This window comes from Trachypithecus francoisi, unplaced genomic scaffold (assembly GCF_009764315.1).
Source record: "Trachypithecus francoisi isolate TF-2019V2 unplaced genomic scaffold, Tfra_2.0 Lachesis_group0, whole genome shotgun sequence".
Taxonomy (NCBI): Eukaryota; Metazoa; Chordata; class Mammalia; order Primates; family Cercopithecidae; genus Trachypithecus; species Trachypithecus francoisi.
In genome coordinates, this window is record NW_022681453.1 from 3,500,482 (window position 1) to 3,519,168 (window position 18,687).

An 18,687-nucleotide genomic window follows, 5' to 3' on the forward strand; every position below is an offset into this window, starting at 1 on the left:
AATAATGGACATCATTTAACATAAATATCAGCTTTGAATGGTTAGATAACACAGGCTGGTGTCTAATTTGCACTTGTTTCTGTATGTTTCTGATTCTCAACTGGGCTGGCAGGTTCCTGTTGTTGTCATTCAGGCTTTCAATAGCTCAGGGCCTCACACTCTTCACCTCTGCCCTCTGCTGGGAGCAGGAAAACAAAATAACCCAGCTATATTAGGTTTCTCCAGAGAAAGAGGACCCACTGGATGGATAGAGAGAGAGAGAGAGAGAGAGGCAGATAGATAGATAGATAGATAGATAGATAGATAGATAGATGATAGATACACAGTTATACATAGTTTAACAAACATACATTTTGAGAATGCATCTTTAGGTGATTTTGTTATTGTGGAAACATCACAGTGTTCTTATACAAACCTAGATGGTATAGCCTACTATACACCTAGGCTATATGATATAGCCTATTGCTTCAAGGCTGCAAAGCTGTATGGCATGTTACTGTGCTGAATACTGTAGGAAACTGTAATACAATGGTAAGTATTTGTGTATTTAAACACATCTAAACCTGGAAAAGATATAGCAAAAAAATGGCTTAAAACATTAAAAAATGGTACACCTGTAGAGAGCACTTACCATGAATGAAACTTGCAGGACTGGAAGTTGCTCTGGGAGAGTCGGGGAGTGAGTGGTGAGTGCATGTGAAGGCCTAGGACATTACTGTACACTACTGTAGACTTTATAAACACTGTGCACATAGGCTACACTAAATTAATTACTTTTTTTTTTGAAACAATCTTGCTATGTCACCCAGGCTGGAGTGCAGTGGCACAATCTCAGCTCACTGCAATCTCCACCTCCTGGGTTCAAGCGATTCTTCTGCCTCAGCCTCCTGAGTAGCTGGGATTACAGGCATGAGCCACCAAACTTGGCTAATTTTTGTATTTTTAGTAGAGACAGGGTTTCGCCATGTTGGACAGGCTGGTCTCAAACTCCTGATCTCAGGTGATCCACCCACCTTGGCCTCCCAAAGTGCTGGGATTACAGGCATGAGCCACTGCACCCGGCCTATTAAAAATTTTTAAAATCTGCAATAATTAACCTTACCTTACTGTAACTATACTTTACAAATGTTCAATTTTTTTAACTTTTGACTTTTCTAATAACACTTAGTTTAAAACACACATTAAGTAGTCTATAAAATATTATATATTTATTCTACAAACTTTTTTAGTTTTTAAATTTTTTACATTTAAACTTTTTTTGTTGTTGTTGTTAAAAATGAAGACACAAACACACACATTAGCCTAGGCCTACACAGGGTCAATATCATCAATATTGCTGTCTTCCACCTCCACATCTTGACACACTGGAAGGTCTCCGGGGCGATGACATGCATGGAGCTGTCATCTCCTACAATAACAATGCCTTGTTCGGAATACCTCCTGAAGGGCCTGCCTGAGGCTAGTTACAGTTAACTTCTTTTTTTTATAAGTTGAAGTAGTACACTCTAAAATAAGAAAAAGTATAGCATAGTGGATGAGTTCATTCTGAAATTGCTATAAAGAAATACCTAAGACTGGATAATTTGTAAAGAAAAGAGGTTTAGTTGGCTCACAGTTCTGCAGGCTACACAGGAAGCATGGCGGCATCCACTTCTGAGGAGACCTTAGGGAACTAACAATCATGGTGGAAGGTGAAAGGGGAGAAGCCATGTCACATGGTTGGAGTGGCAAGAGTGGGTTGGGGAGGTGCTACACACTTGTTTTTGTTTTTTGGCATTTTGTTTTGTTTTGTTTTTTGAGATGGAGTCTCACCCTGTCGCCCAGGCTGGAGTGCAATGCTGCCATCTCGGCTCACTATAACCTCCGCCTCCTGTGTTCAAACGATTCTCTTACCTCAGCCTCCTGAGTAGCTGGGATTACAGGAACCCACCACCACGCCCAGCTAATTTTTGTATTTTTAGTAGAGATGGGGTTTCACCATGCTGGTCAGGCTGGGGTGCTACACACTTTGAAATGACCAGATCTCATGAGAATTCTATCATGAGACCAGCACCAAAGAGGTGGTGCTAAGCCATTCATGAAGGAACTGCCCCCATGATTTAATCACCTTCCCCCAGGCCCCTCTTCCAACAATTTGACATGAGATTTGGTGGGGACACAGATCCAAACCCTATCACACAGAAAATACATAAACCAGTAACATAGTCATTTACTATTATCATAAAGTATTATCTACAGTGCATAATTGTATGTGCTGTACTTTTATATGACCGGCCATGCAATAGGTTTGTTTACACCAGCATCACCACAGACACATGAGTAATGCATTGTGCATTAATGTTATGACACCTACAACATCACTAGATGATAGGAGATTTTCAGCTCCTTATAATATCATGGGACCACTATCATATATGCAGTCCATTGTTGACAAAAATGTCATTATATAGTGCATGAGTCTACGTCTATCAGAGATTTATTATGGAGGTTGGATCCCTCAATTATGGTGGCTGAGAAGACCTAAAATATATTGTCTACAAGAGAACCAGGGAAGCAGGTTGTGTGACTCAGTCTGAGTATGAAGGCCTGAGAACCTGGAGTTCTGATGTCCGAGGGCAGAAGAGGAAGGGTGTTGTCCCAGCTGCAACAGAGAGAGAAAATTCTCCCTTCCTCTGCCTTTGTGTTCTATCCAGGCCCTCAGCCCATTTGGATGGTGCCTGCCCACATTGGTGAGGTCAGAGCTTACTTACTCAGTTCACTGATTCAAATGCCAATCTCTTCTTGAAATACCCTCACAGACATACCCAGAAATAATGTGCCACCAGTTATCTGGGTATCCCTTAGCCCAGTCAGGTTTACATCTGCAATGACCCACCATACCAGCCAAATACAAATCAGCAAGACTCAGCTGGAGTGAAGTAGTGCAGATGGGCTGGGTACTGCTTGGTGGCTCTGCTGCTTACCTTTCTCATCTCACATTTTACATTTCTACAGGGGGCATAGCTCTGTGATCAACAGGTTTGGTGGGTTTTTCTTATTATGTCCATACTAAGATTCTTGAGATTGGAATGTTATCCCCTTTCCTTTTGAAATCAGCCTACTTGTCTTAGAGAACTGATGTTTATGGTTTCTTCTGAATAAACATAGAAATTGACCCTCCCACTCTTAAAACTTGAGAAAGTTAACATTTGTCTTGTCTGAGTTCCTTTCTCAGGTTTTCAACTGTCAGCTTTCCCAGATAGTAATGAGACAGGAGAACAGGGTCTGGAAACAGGGGATGTAAGGCCGATTCAGGCTGACTTCCTAGAACTGAATCAAAAGGAAAACCCCACCTCTCCATGTTCAAGTATCGAAAAGATCAGAAGCTACTCCCTTTACACTCTGCCCCTCCCTGTCCCCATTCCACTGCATTGCAGATGAAAAATTGAAAGTACCTCTGATTGGTCACCTCCCTCTACCAATCAGACTGGTGGTGGGTCAAGTATTCGTTTACATAGGGTATAACCAAGTAACCAATGGGAAACCTCTAGAGGGTATTTAATCACAGAAAATTCTGTAACTGGTCCTCTTGAGCCACTTGCTCAAATCTGCTGCTACTCTGTGGAGTGCACTTTCATTTCAATAAATCTGTGCTTTTGTTGCTTCAATCTTGTGTTGCTTTGTATGTGTGATACGTTCAATTCTTCGTTCAAAACGCCAAGAACCTGGATGACTCAGTCAAGACGCTTCAGCACGGTAACAGTATCAAGGAACTGATACTTACCAGATCATCACATCTGGACAATGAGAAGCCAGACCCCTCACTTGTCATGATTGCCTAACCGGTCACCTGCTTCTTCTTGACCAACTCCTCTTCCTTACCCCTCCCCAATTCCTATTTTCCTATATGTAGTTACATTTCTTCCCTGTTATATAAATTCCTGATTTTAGTTGGCCAGATCACAGCTGCAGCACGTGATTAAGCCTTCTTCCCCACCCAGCAATTATCACTGTCTCAGTGATTGGCTTCCTGTGCAGTGAGCAATTAATTGTACCTAGATCAAACTCCTGGCATTTTGTTTCTTTCTTTTTTTTTTTTTTGAGACAGAGTCTCGCTCTGTCACCCAGGCTGGAGTGCTGTGGCCGGATCTCAGCTCACTGCAAGCTCCGCCTCCCAGGTTCATGCCATTCTCCTGCCTCAGCCTCCCCAGTAGCTGGGACTACAGGCGCCGCCACCTCGCCCGGCTAGTTTTTTGTAGTTTTTTTTTTTTTTTAATAGAGACGGGGTTTCACCGTGTTAGCCAGGATGGTCTCGATCTCCTGACCTCGTGATCCGCCCGTCTCGGCCTCCCAAAGTGCTGGGATTACAGGCTTGAGCCACCGCGCCCGGCCACTCCTGGCATTTTGATAACACCTTTTTTTTTTTAGGTGAGGAAGTTGAGAAATGTTACAGGATTTCCTCAAGTTCCTACAGCCAGAAAAGGGCAGTGCTGGGTTGGAACTCCACTTAGCAGTTAAAGTTCATGTAAGTAAGCAAAATGCTAGCTTGTCGTACAACAAAACTATGTGAAAATGAACCCTAGCTCTTCACCTAAAACCCAGCAGCCCTGTGTGAGCTATGTAATTTAAAAGAACCTCAGTTAGCTCATGTGGGAAGGGGGGTGTAATATTTTTCTTGCACTGTTATTGGGATGTATAAATAATATAATTTGTTGATGCTCTCCAGCCAGAAACCACTAGGAACACATCTATAGTTAAGAAAGTTGGGTTTAACTCTCATTGCAAAGAGGAAAAATGCAAACAATGGGAAATCCTGGGGGTGTCTCAGTGAGAGGATGTTAGAAAATGTTATTAAAGGATTTGGGCTTTGGTTAGCTGCTTTGGGAGAAATTGAAGAAAGCATAGCTTTTCTCTGGGTTGGATAGGGTCAGGAAACTGGGGTAATTTTATGAATGTGTATCATCTTAAATCTTACCCATAGGGAAAGCAGACTACTCCAAGTCTGAAGCTGTAATTGGGGCTGAGTGTGGTGGCCCACATCTATAATCTCAGCACTTTGGCAGGCTGAGGTGGGAGAATTGCTTGAGCCCAGGAGTTTGAGACCAGCCTGGGCAATGTGGCGAGACTCTGTCTCCACAAAAAAAATTTTTTAAAAATTAGCCAGGTGTCATGGCATGTGCTGTGATCCCAGCTACTCAGGAGGCTGGGGTAGGAGGATTGCTTGAGCCCAGAAAGCTGAGGTTGCAGTAAGTCATTGTACCACTGCACCCCAGCCTGGGTGACAGAGTGAGACTCTGTCTCAAAATAAAAGCTATAACTGGCAATGAAGCAGCAGCCAGTTCTATCAGCCAAGACAACTGCTATATTTGTGTGTACATGTGTGTTTTTTTGTGGCTTGAACAATGTTTATACTTTGTCTGTTTTCAGATATGATGTTGCAGTGGTCTTATTCTGGTCTAGATCCATCCTGGTCGGAGGAGTTTTGTCTAATGGTGCTGTGGGAAATTGTTTTTGTTCATGTTCAACAGGAGAACATGGCCCAGGATAGTGCCAGGCCAGATCTATTTCAGAATATACGGTATTCATCCCGGTGCTGGACTCACAGGTGTTGGAACCACAGGGGTTATGACTCTAATGGTGTATACCCAAATGCCATCCCAGACCTCTCAACCACAGTAACGCAGGCAGGTGCATTCTGGAGAGGCTAAAAGACAGATGTCCCATCAGGGAGTAATGACTCATTTTGTTAGCTTCAAACATTACATGAAGCCATTTCCATGAAGTCAGTGGTATTTCAGCCCAGCAAGAATTTTAGACACCACAAAGAGGGGCCTGCAAGTTAGATGACCTATCTTGTGCTCTGCCTTTGCCTCCTTCATGCAGCAAATATGTAGTGTGTGTCTCCGAGCTGGGCTAGATACTGCGACACCCATCACCTCACGAAAAAGGCAGAGAAGCGAACAATCTAGCTGAAAAAAACGTAAAAGCACATAGTGTTCAGTGAGGGCAGTGGTGCCAACTCTTTCCTATGTAATGGAATCACCCGTGAATCTTTTAAAACACTAATGGCTGGGGTCCCATCCCACTGAGTTAAGTGATCTGGGCTTCCACTAGGGGCTTCCAGCTTTTAAAAACTCCCTGGGTGATTAGTGTGCAGCCAAGTTTGGGTACTATGGTTTAATCCATCATATTTACAGGTTTGGCGGGGGGGGGGGGGGGGGGGGGGGCGGGTTGGCGGGTAGGGGTGGAGGTGGAAAGTGGGCAGTGGGGGGTGTCACAGATGTTGAATTGGATAAAAACTTTTGTCCCTCATTCCAGGCACTTGCATTTAGACGTAAAACCTGGCATAGTATTTCAGGGGATTTACAGATCCCAGGAAGTGAACCAGGGAATGCCTGTGCACCGTGTGGTCCCCAAATGAGAAAAGTCCAGCTGCAGGAGTGTCCATCTCCAATCGGGGTGACAGGAGCTCTCTTGTCCTGTCCAGAATGGTGCTGGCCCTTTGTCTCAGTCTTTGTGTGCTGTAATAACAAAGCACCCAAGACTGGGTAATTTGTAAAAAACAAAACAACAACAACAAACCAGGAATTTATTTCTCACAGCTTCTGAAGTCTGGGAAGTCCAAGCTCAAGGTGAAGTCTCCTCAGGTGGCAGAGAGCAGAAGCACACAAGAACAAAACTCCCTCCCTCAAGCTCTTTTACAAGAACACTCAGACATTCACAAGAGCTGAACCCTCCAGCCTACTCACCTCCTGAAGGCTACACCTCTAATACGGATTGAATTTTCGCATGAGTTTTGAGGGAAAGCCATTCAAAGCCTAGCACCCTTCCACTTCAGAGAAGCTCCGGCCCTGCTGTCACCAAGCCGGTTCCCCCTAGGCAGAGCGCCAAGAAGCAGCCCAGGCGATCCCAAGGCTCACAAGTGCTCTCATCAGGCTGCGCGCTGGCCGGTCAGTGCACCAGGACAGGGCCGCCGCCCACGCGCGCTTGGTTCAGGGAGCCCAGGCTGCCCCTACTGGCGGCTACAAAAGCGCGCCGAGTCTTCCTGTCCATCCAGTCGCCCCACATGTCAGCGGTTGGTCGCCTCGCGGTGCAGCGCTGGGCACGCGAGCCCCTCCCGCAGCCATTCGCAGCACAAGCACCACCTGCAGCGACAGAGCTAAGAGCCCCCACGCCGCAGAGGTCGCGCGGAGCAGGTAAGCGCAGCCTCCTGGCTGGGGAGCCACGGAGGAGAAAGGGCGGCTGGGTCCCACGGTCCCGCCAAAAGGACAGGCTATGCCCTTTCAGTACCCCCACATCCCCGGCTCTGTTTCTAATCTAGGAATAAACAAGAAAGTCCTTAGTCTTTGAAAAGAAAATGATTCCCAAATACCAAAAAAAAAAAAAAAAAAAAGGTAAAAAGTGAAATATCACATGTCTGTTTGGCTTAAAATAATTATACATGCTTGTAATGAGGGAAATCCAAAATTCACAAGCCTCTTGATTTAAAATAATTTAAATATCTTTGGCTTGGGATTATGTGGTTATTACCCTTCAGAAACAATGTGCCAACAAAACATACCACAGCTGATGGGAAAGTGGTTTACTTCCCATTAGGTTGCAAATGTCTTAGAAACACACTCCTGGACCACAGCTTCAAGAGACTCAAGTAGTCACCTCATCTGCTGGTTTCCAAGCTACCCTGCCAGGAGCAGGTCAGGGACCCCACAGGGATCCTCAGTAACCCCTCAAAATCCTCTCCCATCAATGGCCCCACCAGAGCATCCCTACTTTTGAATGCTTCTCTAACGCAGGTTCCAGGTAAGATTTCCTTTCACAAGTGACTTCCATGGCTAAGGAGAAATTTAACACTCTAAAACTAGTCCAAGCCCTTCTCTGCAGCGGTTTTTATAAGCAGCGGAGCCATCTTGTAGATTTCTAAGCTTGCTGGAAAATAAAACACTGCTATAAATGCATAGAGCCTTCTCCCTTGTGAAAAGGAAACTCCTGCCAGAGGTAAAAGCAACAGCAAGAATAGCATTGCGCAGAGTAAGGATGGCTAACACCAGTCTTCCTCCTGGTGATTTACATCAGGATTGTAACATATTAGATGTAAATCCACATGTAGGCTCCAGGGTGGATCTGGAGGTCCAAGCACCAGGGAGCTGGGGTCAAAACCAACTGTTGCTAAAAGCCAAGGGAATTACAACTAAGGAACAAGATGCTTTAAAATATGACTTGTGGCTGGGCGCAGTGGTTCACACCTGTAATCCCAACATTTTGGGAGGCCAAGGTAGGCAGATCACCTGAGGTCAGGAGCTCGAGACCAGCCTGGCCAACATGGCGAAACCCCTTCTCTACTAAAAATACAAAAATTAGCCAGACTTGGTGGCACATGCCTGTAATCCTAGCTACTAGGGAGGCTGAGGCAGGAGAATCGCTTGAACCCAGGAGGCGGGGGTTGCAGTGAGCCAAGATCACACCACTGCACTCCAGCCTGGGGGAACAGAGCAAGACTCTGTCTCAAAAAAAAAAAAAAAAGGCTTGTAAGTAAATAATGATACAAAGAGGATACATGAGCAGTATCAAAAGGCAGGTTTATTTTTCTTCACTTTATCCATAATTTAGGAATTCTTAAAATAGCTTAAGCAAAATATATCCAAGTTGTTAATCACCACATGCATGATGCTGGGTGGTTAATTTAATTGGTGAAATGGTTTTGTTGCTCCATAGAGTAGCAGTATCTATATGGACCAACAAAATCATTTCACCAATTAACAAAAGCCAGTGTGGCCCATTGTTCTCTGTGGCAAGTCTCCTTTAAGAAGTGACATGCACCTGTACTCCTAGCTGCTTGGGAGACTTGAGGACTCCTTGAGCCCAGGAGTTCCAGGGTACAGTGAGTATAATTTGCCACTGTGCTGCAACCTGGAGGGCAAAAACCCTGTCTCTACTAAAAGAAAAAGAAGAAGAAGAAGGAGAAGAAGAAGAAGAGAAGGAAGTTTTTCCTTGGTTCTTTGAAAGCTCTTTCTCAGTAGCATTCCTCCCCCACTACAAGAGTAAATGATTCCCTGGTGAAAGACAAGAAAATAACTTCTCCAGTAGGATGCGGTGGTCTCATACCAACCAAAGCAACCAAGGTTTGCATACCAACATTGCCAGATGGGTGAGAATTGCATTCATTCCTAACCTCTTGAGGCTTCAGCATCCCAAGACTAGATGGTAGAAAATCTCAGTAGCTCTCCAGGCAAAGCTGGCCAGGGGCGAGTGTTCAGAACGCTCGCCCACCATGTCTGAAAAGCATCCAGAGAGATCATAATGCTTTGACTTCTGATATAACCTTTTGGGGTGTTTATGTACTTTTACATGCTTCAAGGAATAAAAAGTCTAAATAGAATTCTAAGTGCAAAACCTCTCTCTGTACTACTGAGGATTCTCAGACAGAAGAATACATTTGTTAACCATGGTAACAACATATATAATCAAAGTTTTGCATTGTTTTGAGCTTGGTTATAACAGTGTTCTACATCCATACACACACACACAGAAGGAAGTGGTTGAAAACCAAGACAAGGAACCCTGTGGTTTTCTGGATCAAGACCAGGATCCACTCGCTCCAGCCCTGCCTGGGCTCTGCTTTCTCCCGTCCCCTCTTTGCCTGTTGAGCATCTCTGGCGCCACCCAGTGGTCCCCATGATCCATGCTTCAGTGCCCCAGAGGGCCCAGAAGGCTTAATGTTACCAGCCCGGTCTCAAGTACCAGAGTGACATGACTGCTCCCTTACTGAGCCTGACAACCGCCTGGATCTTGACGTGCATGGCCTCCTTTTATTCTCACCACAGCCCAGATCATGGGGGGTTTGTACCCATTTCACAGATGGGAACAGAGAGGCTTCAAGTTAGGTTGAGACTTTGCTTACACTCCCAAAGCTAGCCAGCACTGGGACTGGGCTTCCAACCCTTCCTCTGACTCAGCTGCACACACCATCCTTACTAAGAGGATGGCAACCCCTTGCTTACTGTTCATTTGCATTAACTCTCTGAACCAAAGCTTATAAATAACCAAGCAACACATTCTGTACTATGCATTTGTTATTCCCAAAAGACACAGCTTGATTCCAAATAAAATGACTAAGTTTATTTCCTGCTCACCTTCCAGCACATCTTGGACTTCAAGAGAGATGATGTCTTTCAAGTACTTACATAAATTCTGTGTTGTGGCAAGGCTCTGATCCTTTTCTTGTCACTTCTTCAGCATCCTAAACTTGCACATGATAACATCTGTTGTCCTCCATTGGATATCATCAGTATTGCTAATCTACAGTGCCACATTGGCAGTAGTGATTTTATTTTTTTTCTTTTTGAGACAGAGTCTCGCTCTGTCGCCCAGGCTGGAGTGCAGTGGCGCGATCTTGGCTACTGCAAGCTCTGCCTCCCGGGTTCATGCCATTCTCCTACCTCAGCCTCCCAAGTAGCTGGGACTACAGGCATCCGCCAGCATGCCTGGCTAAGTTTTTGTATTTTTAATAGAAACGGGGTTTCACTGTGTTAGCCAGGGTCGTCTCAATCTCCTGACCTCGTGATCCGCCCACCTTGGCCTCCCAAAGTGCTGGGATTATAGGCGTGACTATGCCTGACCTGGCAGTAGTGATTTTTATCCACTTTTTCTCCAGGTTCCCAGAAAGAATATTCAACTTAGTATCTATTTGGGTGGGAGGGCAGGGTGTTAGTCTTTGCTTCATCTAAAAGTAAATGAGGAATTCAGTATCTCCTCTGACCACTTCAGTCACTTATAGACATGTATAATGAAAATATCGCTCAAGCCTGTAATCCCAGCACTTTGGGAGGCCGAGGCGGGCGGATCACGAGGTCAGGAGATCGAGACCATCCTGGCTAACACGGTGAAACCCCGTCTCTACTAAAAAATACAAAAAACTAGCCGGGCGCAGTGGCGGGCGCCTGTAGTCCCAGCTACTCGGAGGCTGAGGCGGGAGAATGGCGGGAACCCGGGAGGCGGAGCTTGCAGTGAGCCGAGATCGCGCCACTGCACTCCAGCCTGAGGGACACAGCGAGACTCCGTCTCAAAAAAAAAAAAAAAAGAAAAGAAAATATCTTCTTACTTAAAAAAGATCACCTGAGATCAGGAGTTTGAGACCAACCTGACCAACATGGTGAAACTCCATCTCTACTAAAAATACAAAAATTAGCTGGGCCTGATGGTGCATGCCTGTAATCCCGGCTACTTGGGAGGCTGAGGCAGGAGAATCACTTGAACCTGGGAGGCAGAGGTTGCAGTGAGCCAAGATTGCACCACTGCACTCCAGCCTGGCTAACAGAGCAAGACTGTCTCAAAAAATAAATAAATAGGCTAGGGGTGGTGGCTCATGCCTATAATCCCAGGACTTTGGGAGGCTGAGACGGGCAGATCACCTGAGGTCAGGAGATCAAGACCAGCCTGGCCAACATGATGAAACCCCATCTCTACTAAAAATATAAAAAATTAGCTGGGTGTGGTGGCAAGTGCCTGTAATCCTAGCTACTCAGGAGGCTGAGGCACAAGAATCACTTAAACCTGGGAGGCGGAGGTTGCAGTGAGCCAAGATTGCGTCGTTGAACTCCAGCCTAGATGACAAGAGTGAGACTCTGTCTCAAAAATAATAATAATAATAATAAATAAAATAAAATAAAATAAAAAAGTACACCATGATTGGTTACTGTAACCACATTTATTTACTTTTTTTTTTTTAGATGGGGTCTCGCTCTGGAGTGCAGTGCCATGATCATGGCTCACTGTAACCTCTGCCTCCCGGGTTCAAGCGATTCTCCTGCCTCAGCCTCCTGAGTAGCTGTGATTACAGGCATGCACCACCACGCCCAGCTAATTTTTGCATTTTTAGTAGAGACGGTGTTCGATCATGTTGGGCAGGCTGGTCTCGAACTCCTGACCTCAGGTGATCCACCCGCCTTGGCCTCCCAAAGTGCTGGGATTACAGGCGTGAGCCACAGCGCCTAGCCTAACCACTTTTAAAATATATTTAAGTGCCCCCAATATCACTGCTTTCTAAACTATTTCAAAAACTGAAGGATAATATTTGTATAATAATAAATTGTTAGAGTGTAATATTCACAGTGGTAATTCAGGTAATGAGTATTTTACAAGGCAGAACTAGTTAGGTTGGAATAAAACAAAATCAGGCACCAACAATCCCATGTATCTCAAATAGTGCCCTTGCCCACCTGTCTTTATCAAAATATTAGCTCTACACACTGATACCACCTTAGGAGCCACTAAACAGAACAGCAAGCACTCTGAATTTTAGTCTCTGTTACGCCATTTCCTGGCATTTGGAGGAAAAGCACATTCCACAGAAAAGTCATGGGATGGTACTATCTGTTTCGTATCTGATTTTAACATGTGTTATCTCTTAGGTACAGGGTCATACACTTGGACGATGTGATATTGTGAAATATGTATTTGGTCTTCCTTTTCCGGACACGTATGTCCTTCAGTCCTTGGAATCTTCTGTGCTAATGAGGTGACTGGAGGCTGAGGGCCTCTAGATAGCCTCAGGGTGGGAGCTCGTTGTGGGAAAAATCAAGGTCTGATTAGAGGGTTAAGATTTTCAGCCCCAGCCCCCAACCTCCAGGGAGGGAAGGGGGGCTGAAAATTGAGTTGATCATTAATGGCTAATGATATAATCAATCATGCCTACAAATGGAAGCTTCCATAGAAATTCAAAAGGAGGCTGGGTGTGGTGGCTCACACCAGTAATCCCAGCACTTTGGGAGGCCAGGGTGGGTGGATCACTAGATCAAGAGATCCAGACCATCCTGGCCAACATGGTAAAACTCTGTCTCTACTAAAAATATAAAAGTTAGCTGGGATTGGTGGTGCAGCCTGTAGTCCCAGCCACTTGGGAGGCTGAGGCAGGAGAATCAGTTGAATCCGGGAAGTGGAGGTTGCAGTGAGCTGAGATCGTGCCACTGCACTCCAGCCTGGTCACAGAGCAAGACTCTGTCAAAAAAAAAGAAAAAAAAATTCAAAAGGACTGGGTTTGGAGACCTGGGTTGGTGAATACATGTACATGCTGGGAGGGTGGTGTACCCCAACTCCATGGGGACAAGCTCCTAGGATCGGGAGCCTTGCCAACTTCATCCCATGGATCTCTTTGTCTGTATCCTTTATCATATTCTTTATTTTTTAGGCTAGTCAGGTGAAGCTTTATTATATTCTTTATTAATAAACTGGTAAATGTGCTTCCCTGAGTTCTTGTGAACTGCTCCAGCAAATTAATTGAACCTAGGAAGGGGCATCTGGTAACCTTAATTTGTAGCTGGTGGCTCAGAAGTTCTAGAGGCTCAGATCTGCAACTGGTATCTGAAGTTGGGGTCAGTTTTGGGAGACTAGTCCTGAACCTGTGAGCTCTAACACTGTCTTTAGGTAGGGAGTGTCAAAATTGAGTCGACTTAGAGGACATCCAGCTAGTGTCCACTGGAGAATCTGCTGGAAAATGGATTGTTTGGTGTCTGGGGTAAACCTTCCCCACATTTGGTCACAGAAGTATTCTGTGTTGATTGAGTGAGAGCAAAAAAAAAAAGGAGAAGAAAAAATAAAATCTTTGGTTTGGGTTTTTCCTCTCTGTCTCCTGTATTGCACAAAAGGGCACATATGCCAATAAAATGTCTGCCAATAAAAGCCATTGACCCCATGTAAATACTAGCCCTATCATTGAGCTCGTTTTTAGCTGGTTGTGCTACAGGGTAGCACAGCTCCCTGGTTGCAGAGTTTTAGTTAAGGATCCTTGAATTATTTCAAATACTGGAGGGGAGCAAGAAGTGAAAGAAACTCTTCTCGCTCTTTCATCTGCAGCAACTATTTATTAAAGTGCATTTAACATGTGTGCTTGGACTCTTCCCTACTTCACAGGTTTCCTCTCTGACCACTTTCTATACTGAAGAATGGGCTCCAAGGGATGGCCCCTGCCACCTAGTGGCTTCCTGATGTATGGCAGATTGCTCCTGGCTTTCAAATGTCCACACTATGAAAGATGCCCAGGGAGCCTATGAAAAATCCAAGATATGGCCGGGCACAGTGGCTCAGGCCTGTAATCCCAGCACTTTGGAAGACCGAGGCGGGTGGATCACCTGAGGTCAGGAGTTCAAGACCAGCCTGGCCAACATGGCAAAACCCCGTCTCTACTAAAAATACAAAAAAAAAAAAAATTAACTGGGTGTGGTGGCAGGTGCCTGTAATCCCAGCTACTCAGGAGCCTGAGGCAGGAGAATCGCTTGAACCTGGGAGGCAGAGGTTGCAGTGAGCTGAGATTGCGCCATTGCATTCCAGCCTGGCGACAGAGCAAGACTCCCTACAAAGAGAAAGAAAAAAAAGAGAAAAGAAAAGCCCAAGACCTCAGGGCCATCCCCAAACCTACTGTTATCAGATTTTGAATCTATCTTTTTTTCTCTTAAGGGACAGGCACTCACTCTGTTGCCCAGGCTGGAGTGCAGTGGCATGGTCATGGTTCACTGCAGCCTTGAACTCCTGGGCTGAAGTTCCCGAGTGGCTGGGACCACAAGTGTGTGCCACTATGCCTGGCTAATTAATTAGTATTTATTTATTTTTGTATAGACAGAGGTCTCCCTGTGTTGCCCACGCTGGTCTTGAACTCCTGGGCTCAAACAATCCTCCTGCCTCAGCTTTCCAAAGTGCTGGGACACAAGCGTGAGCCACTGCACGTGGCTGAGTTTGGGATTTTAACTTGCTTTCCAATATATCTTCTCAGTAAAATGTTCCCCAAACTTAAGTCATTTGCCTTCCATTGTCATGACTTTTCCCATACTCATATGCCAGGTGAAATGTGATTTCCTCAATATTTTTTCAAATTCATAACTAATATAAATGGAACATTGGTATAATTTGCCATATGAAAAGGAAGTCAAAAAAGAAACATTTAAAAATTTATTTTCAGGAATTCCACCTAAAACAATTTTCTATATCATTCTGTACTTTGGAAAAGAGTACTTCAGGAGTTCCTTCTGGACACTTCTCTGTGACTGAACACCACATTCTCTGTTTGAAATTTAGCTCCTTTTCTAACAGGTTTCTATGTTTCATGCAGAACTTCCATAGTTCCTTTTGGTGAAGACACCTTAATAGTGATGCATGGCCTCAATTAGCCACTGGTGTAGGCCTGAAAAAAGAGTGGAGACCAGAAACATCTTACAGTGCTGATAATTATTGAAGAAGATTCTAAGGCCGGGCACAGTGTCTTACGCCTGTAATCCCAGCACTTTGGGAGGCCGAAGCAGGTGGATCACGAGGTTAAGAGATCGAGACTATCCTGGCCAACGTGGTGAAACCCCATCTCTACTAAAAATACAATAATTAGCTGGGTGTGGTGGCAGGCGCCTGTAGTCTCAGCTACTCGGGAGGCTGAGGCAGAAGAATCACTTGAACCCTGAAGGGGGAGGTTGCAGTGAACCGAGGTCACGCCACTGCACTACAGCCTGGCAACAGAGTGAGACTCCGTCTCAAAAATAAAAATAAAAATAAAAATAACACAATGTCCCAACTAGGACTCTTTATGGATCAGAAATTTTAGCTCGAATAAATAGGCCTGTTTTTTTTTTTTTTTTGGGTGGGGGGTGTTGTTTGTTTTGTTTTTGAGATGGAGTTTTGCTCTTGTTGCCCAGGCTGGAGTGCAGTGGTACCATCTTGGCTCACTGCAACTTCCACCCCCCCGGGTTCAAGCAATTCTCCTGCCTTAGCCTCCCAAGTAGCTGGGATTACAGGCATGCGCCACCATGCCCAGCTAATTTTGTATTTTTATTAGAGCCGGGGTTTCTCCATGTTGGTCAGGCTGGTTTCGAACTCCTGACCTCAGGTGATCTGCCTCAGCCTCACAAAGTGCTGGAATTACAGGCCTGTTTTAAAGTGGCTAATTGAAGAGTAAAATATCGAGAGCAAAAATCAGTCACATCCATAGGAAAGGCTGATTTCCAAAACAACTGAGAATCAAAAACCATTTCCTTTTGAAAGATAAAGACACGATGGGAAATAATGATCTGTAATGATCATAATTCTGTGTCTTGGAAAACTGTCATCAATGGATGACTGGTGCAGAGCACTCCTTCTGCATCATTATCAGTACTTACCAGATCATCTGTCCACATATAACCTGATGAATACCACAGAAACAAGTTTAAAAAATGATTCAAAAGTTATTCAGATAACTAGATGTATGGAATACCTAACAGACCCCTGATATCATTACATTTATGCAGCAAAATAAAAATTCTGGAGGACAGAGGCTGGGCACGGTGGCTCATATCTGTAATACCGGAACTTAGGAGGCTGAGGTGGGTGGATCACTTGAGGCCAGGAGTTCGAGACCTGCCTGGCCAACATGGTGAAACCCCATCTCTACTACAAATACAAAAATTAGCTGGGAGTTGGGGCGCGAGCCAGTAATCCCAGCTACTTGAGAAGCTGAGGCATAAGAATCGCTTGAACCAGGGAGGCGGAGGTTGCAGTCAACTAAGATTGTGCCACTATACTCCAGCCTGGGTGACAGAGTAAGACTCTGTCTCCAAAAACAAAAACAAAATGGGGGCTGGGCTCGGTGGCTCACGCCTGTAATCCTAACACTGGGAGGCCGAGGTGGGCAGATTGCCTGAGCTCAGGAGTTCAAGACCAGCCTAAGCAACATGGTGAAACTCCGTCTCTACTAAAATACAAGAAATTAGCCGGGCGTGTTGGCACATGCCTGTAGTCCCAGCTACTCAGGAGGTTAAGGCCGGAGAATTGCTTGAACCCGGGAGACGGAAGTTGCAGTGAGTCAAGATCACACCACTGCACTCCAGCCTGGGCGACAGAGCAAGACTCCATCTCCAAAAAACAAACAAACAAACAAATCTGGAGGACAGAAGAAAGAGAAGAGTGGGTTAAAACTCCTTTGATGACCAGCTGCTTAGCCCCTTGTGATGCTTTTCAGAATGATATGATAACCACCACTGGGCTGTGTGTGTTACTTACTGGGAAAAACGTGAAATATGATCCAAAATGTAAAGGATGCAGAAATCACATCAATCAAGCTTCTGTACCGCTAAAACAGACAAACCAAACCGGTTCCACTCCTGGCTGAGCACACGGACTATTTGAAGTGTTCCCACACTAGCTGTGCACCTCACTGACCTCCAGGGATTCGGGCTGTGGGTGCCTGTGGAACCAGAGCTGGCACCTCTGCTCCAGCAGCTGGGGCTTTTGTTTTGCTTAGTCAAATCTTTAAATGTTAGAGTGATGGAACAATTATGATTTTTACTCCTCTGTCCCCAGCTCTACCCACCCCACCCCACAAATTAGAGTTTATTTATTTATTTAAAAATTTTTTTAGAGATGGGGGTCTCTCTATGTTGCCCAGGCTGGCCTTGAACCCCTGGGCTCAAGTGATCCTCCTGCCTCAGCCTCCCAAAGTTCTGAGATTACAAGTGTAAGTGACCATGCCCAGCCAAAATCAGAGTTCTTATTCAAGATACAACTTACATTATCTCAGTTTTCTGTCCATATAATTTCCTCAGAATCCATTTCAACCAAAAGTAATTTAAATTCCACTGGTTTCTCTGGATACACTTCAATATAACTATTTTATGTTGTTAGTTTTTGAGACATGGTCTCACTCTGTTGCCCAGGCTGGAGTGCAGTGGTGCAATCATAGCTTACTGCAGCCTTAAACTCCTGGGCCCAAGAGATCCTCCTGCTTCAGCCTTCCAAGTAGCTGGCTACAGGTACACACCACCACACCAGGCTAATTTTTATTTTTTGTAGAGATGGAGGTCTTGCTAGGGGGCCCAGGCTATTCCTGAATCTTGGTGTGAAGCCATCCTGCTGCCTCTGTCTCCCAATGTGCTAGGATTACAGGTGTGAGCCACTGCACCTGGCAAACTTCATAATTTTAAAAGTGAATCATTAATATCAGTTTCCTTTAAGAAAACTTTTAGGCCGGGCGCGGTGGCTCAAGCCAGTAATCCCAGCACTTTGGGAGGCCGAGACAGGCGGATCACGAGGTCAGGAGATCAAGACCATCCTGGCTAACACAGTGAAACCCCGTCTCTACTAAAAAAATGCAAAAAACTAGCCGGGCGAGGTGGCGGGCGCCTGTAGTCCCAGCTACTCAGGAGGCTGAGGCAGGAGAATGGCCTGAACCTGGGAGGCGGAGCTTGCAGTGAGCTGAGATCTGGCCACTGCACTCCAGCCTGGGCGACAGAGCGAGACTCCGTCTCAACAACAACAACAAAAATAAGTAAAAGAAAACTTTTTAAATTAAAAAGTTGTATTAATTCATAATATACAATATCAAGATATAAAATGATGACAATTAGAAGGGTTAGATTGCTTGAGTGGTAACTGAAACTTCGACCTTGGGAATCCTCATCTGGAATCGCACATCTTCTTTTCTTTTGCTACCAGCCCCGCCCTCCAGACCCTGTTTTACTGCTTCATTGAGGCTTCTAGCCCCTCACCTCCATTTTTCCGAAGTCTTATTTTTCTGTCCTCTCATAGTTTCACAGTGCTTCATGTTTCAAACTGGGACATGAGCTTACTTACCATCGACAACCATTGCCTAAGAGCTTTCTAATCTCCTCACCATCTTTGCCTAAATCATTCTCCAATCTGGAATTGACTCAGCATTTACAGAACTAAGCTAGTGGTTTAACTGCCTCTCCTAATTAA

At 45.0% G+C, this 18,687-nt stretch overlaps 1 protein-coding gene across 1 annotated transcript in view; it reads left to right on the forward strand.

The window, feature by feature from the left end:
• Nucleotides 1–5,513: 5,513 nt before the first annotated feature.
• Nucleotides 5,514–18,687, forward strand: part of LOC117084538 — a 34,619-nt gene continuing 21,445 nt past the window's right edge. The window contains exons 1-2 of the mRNA XM_033213281.1: nt 5,514–5,654; nt 6,859–7,175. Coding sequence (XP_033069172.1) covers nt 5,514–5,654; nt 6,859–7,175 — 458 coding nt within the window. The remainder of the gene's footprint in view (nt 5,655–6,858; nt 7,176–18,687) is intronic.